Below are 2,378 nucleotides of genomic sequence, written 5' to 3'. Positions count from 1 at the left end.
ATGGATGGATGGATGGATGGATGGATGGATGGATGGATGGATGGATGGATGGATGAATGGAAGTTCTAACTGTTTTCACTCACCCCACGACGTTGATCTAACGCTCACCATGCCTGGGGAAAAGATATACGTACATTTTTGAGTAACTATGGCAAGATGCAACTCGTAAACTGGCACCATGGCCGAAAGCTCTGTCAAGAACATACTAAAAGAGAACTAGACTCTAGTCTTTGCTGCTAGGACGACCTCACAAAAATTGCCATTATTGGTGGAATCATTCGCCTATGTGAGCTTGTCCGTGGCTCGAACCCGGGATCTGTACATTAAGAAAAGCGGTCGACTGAAACAGCCGAGGATTCCGATCTGAACATTTACGTTGGTTATGTATAATAGTAATGCGATTTACATATTCAAATGTTTCAGCTTAGGTCTTTTAATAAGAGATGAGACGATTCAATACTGTCAGGAGTGGCTGGGGATGTGCTGGATTACGCCACCACGACAGAAAGATTGGAAAATGTGAAATATACTTATCATGTACATGTATTTCTTACTGTGAGAAATGAACAATTTTCTCTTGCATACAATTATAATACAAGATAAAGATTCCCTTTTTTTGTCCCTTACCCATTTCTAAGAGACTGACGCCATCTGATTAGTAGAAAAAGGTGCGTATGACAGTGTCCAATGGTGTATTACGTGCATACAATTATTATAACATGTTTTAGTGACATTTAGGGATTCAAGGAATACACATGTATGTCAAGGATTTGAGAGCATTGATAAGATAATGATGGTGGTGGTCTGTGGTGAGTGGTGATGTAAGATGGTGTTTATGTAAAGAATTATTTCGGAGATAGGCCTTCAATCACTGTCATTGAAAAAAATGTTAACAGAAGATAAAGATTCTTACTATTATACCAGAAAAACAGATTCCATGTATGCCACTGTGTTAAAGTATGCTAACAACAGCAAAAGCAGCAACAACAACAGCAGCAACAATAATAACAAAATTAAAAAGAACAACAACAATAACAATGGTAAGAATAATATCAGCAACAGCAACAGCAAGAACAATAACAACAATAACAACAACAACAATAACAACAACACCAACAGCAACAATAACAACAACAACAACAACAACAACAACAACAACAACGACGACGACAACAGCAACAATAGCAACAGCAGCAGCAGCAGCAGCAACAGGCGTGGCAGAAGAAACGAGTTGAGAGAACATTCACCTATGTGAAATAATAATATATTAATTTAGAAAACCAAAAACCCAGAAAAAAGGAACCTTAGAGAAACAGTTAACTAGGTGAACTCACTTGTGTATCTATCTATCTATCTATCTATCTATCTATCTATCTATCTATCTATCTATCTATCTAACTATCTATTTATCTAACTATCTAACTATCTATCTATCTATATTATGTACTTCTGTGTCTTGATGTGTATGGGGGGTGTGTGTGTGTGTGTGTGTGTGTGTGTATGTGTGTGTGTTTGTATGTGTGTGTGTGTGTGTTTATGTGTGTGTGTGTGTGTGTGTGTGTGTGTGTGCATGTGTGTGCGCGTGTGTGTATGTACGTTTGAGAGTGTGTGTTTTAATGTATTATCAACTAAAAGGGAAACACTAAAGACATACCTGAAAATAGCAAAACACTCATTAACAAGAATTTGTTCCTGTCCATCGCTGACTTTTTCTAAAAGTTTATTTCTCTGGAAATGCTAAATAACTGAGAGAAAGTCAAATAACTGACAGTATAAGGATTATTATAATTGCTGGGTTTTTTATTTTATTTTTTTAATCACCGCAAATTCACTCAAAACACTGTTTCAACGACCTTGTACGAAATAGTGGAATTATCTGAAGAGTCAGTCGTTATTATGTGAGAGAGTACTAGGCTTTGTCCTATTGTTCTGTCCTCAGTCCATGAAGGAACGGTTTGATGGACCAGCAGCCCCTTAGTGTTACTGGGAGCTCTCTCATCCGGGACTCGGCTATTGAGATAAGCGGAATTTTTAAGGACTGACTGAGCTATGAGGCGTTTGGAGATAAGGGCAAGGTGAAGCAATGTAGAAGGCAGTCAAGTTGGGCTTAGGGTCCCTGTGTTCTCGATAAATTATGTAAACCTTTGTTTTCTTTTAAAAAAAATAGTTTTCTTGGTTTATTTTTGGTTGTTGTTGTTGTTTTTTATTTTTTCTAATATTTTAGCTCGCGTCGAGTTTGTTTTTTTGAAAAAAGGTTTGAAGAAAAGAAAACAAAATCTAAGAATGAAACGATGAACCCTAAAACGAATTAGAATTTTTTCACAAAAAAAAAAATCAAAACCCCTTTGATTTTGCCCAAACTTTGTGTCGTGAACCCC

General features: G+C 36.9%; 1 protein-coding gene across 1 annotated transcript in view; it reads right to left on the bottom strand.

The window, feature by feature from the left end:
* Window positions 1-1,993, bottom strand: part of LOC106011083 (integumentary mucin C.1) — a gene marked incomplete in the record, with an annotated part of 21,220 nt that extends 19,227 nt beyond the window's left edge. Inside the window, 2 exon segments of the mRNA XM_013079447.2 lie at window positions 84-113; window positions 1,655-1,993. Coding sequence (XP_012934901.2) covers window positions 84-113; window positions 1,655-1,700 — 76 coding nt within the window.
* Between the last annotated feature and the right edge of the window lie 385 nt (window positions 1,994-2,378).

The sequence above is a fragment of the Aplysia californica genome, unplaced genomic scaffold, assembly GCF_000002075.1.
Source record: "Aplysia californica isolate F4 #8 unplaced genomic scaffold, AplCal3.0 scaffold00052, whole genome shotgun sequence".
NCBI lineage: Eukaryota > Metazoa > Mollusca > Gastropoda > Aplysiida > Aplysiidae > Aplysia > Aplysia californica.
Note: the sequence above shows the minus strand (reverse complement) of the source record. Positions and strands in the feature narration are given on the sequence as shown.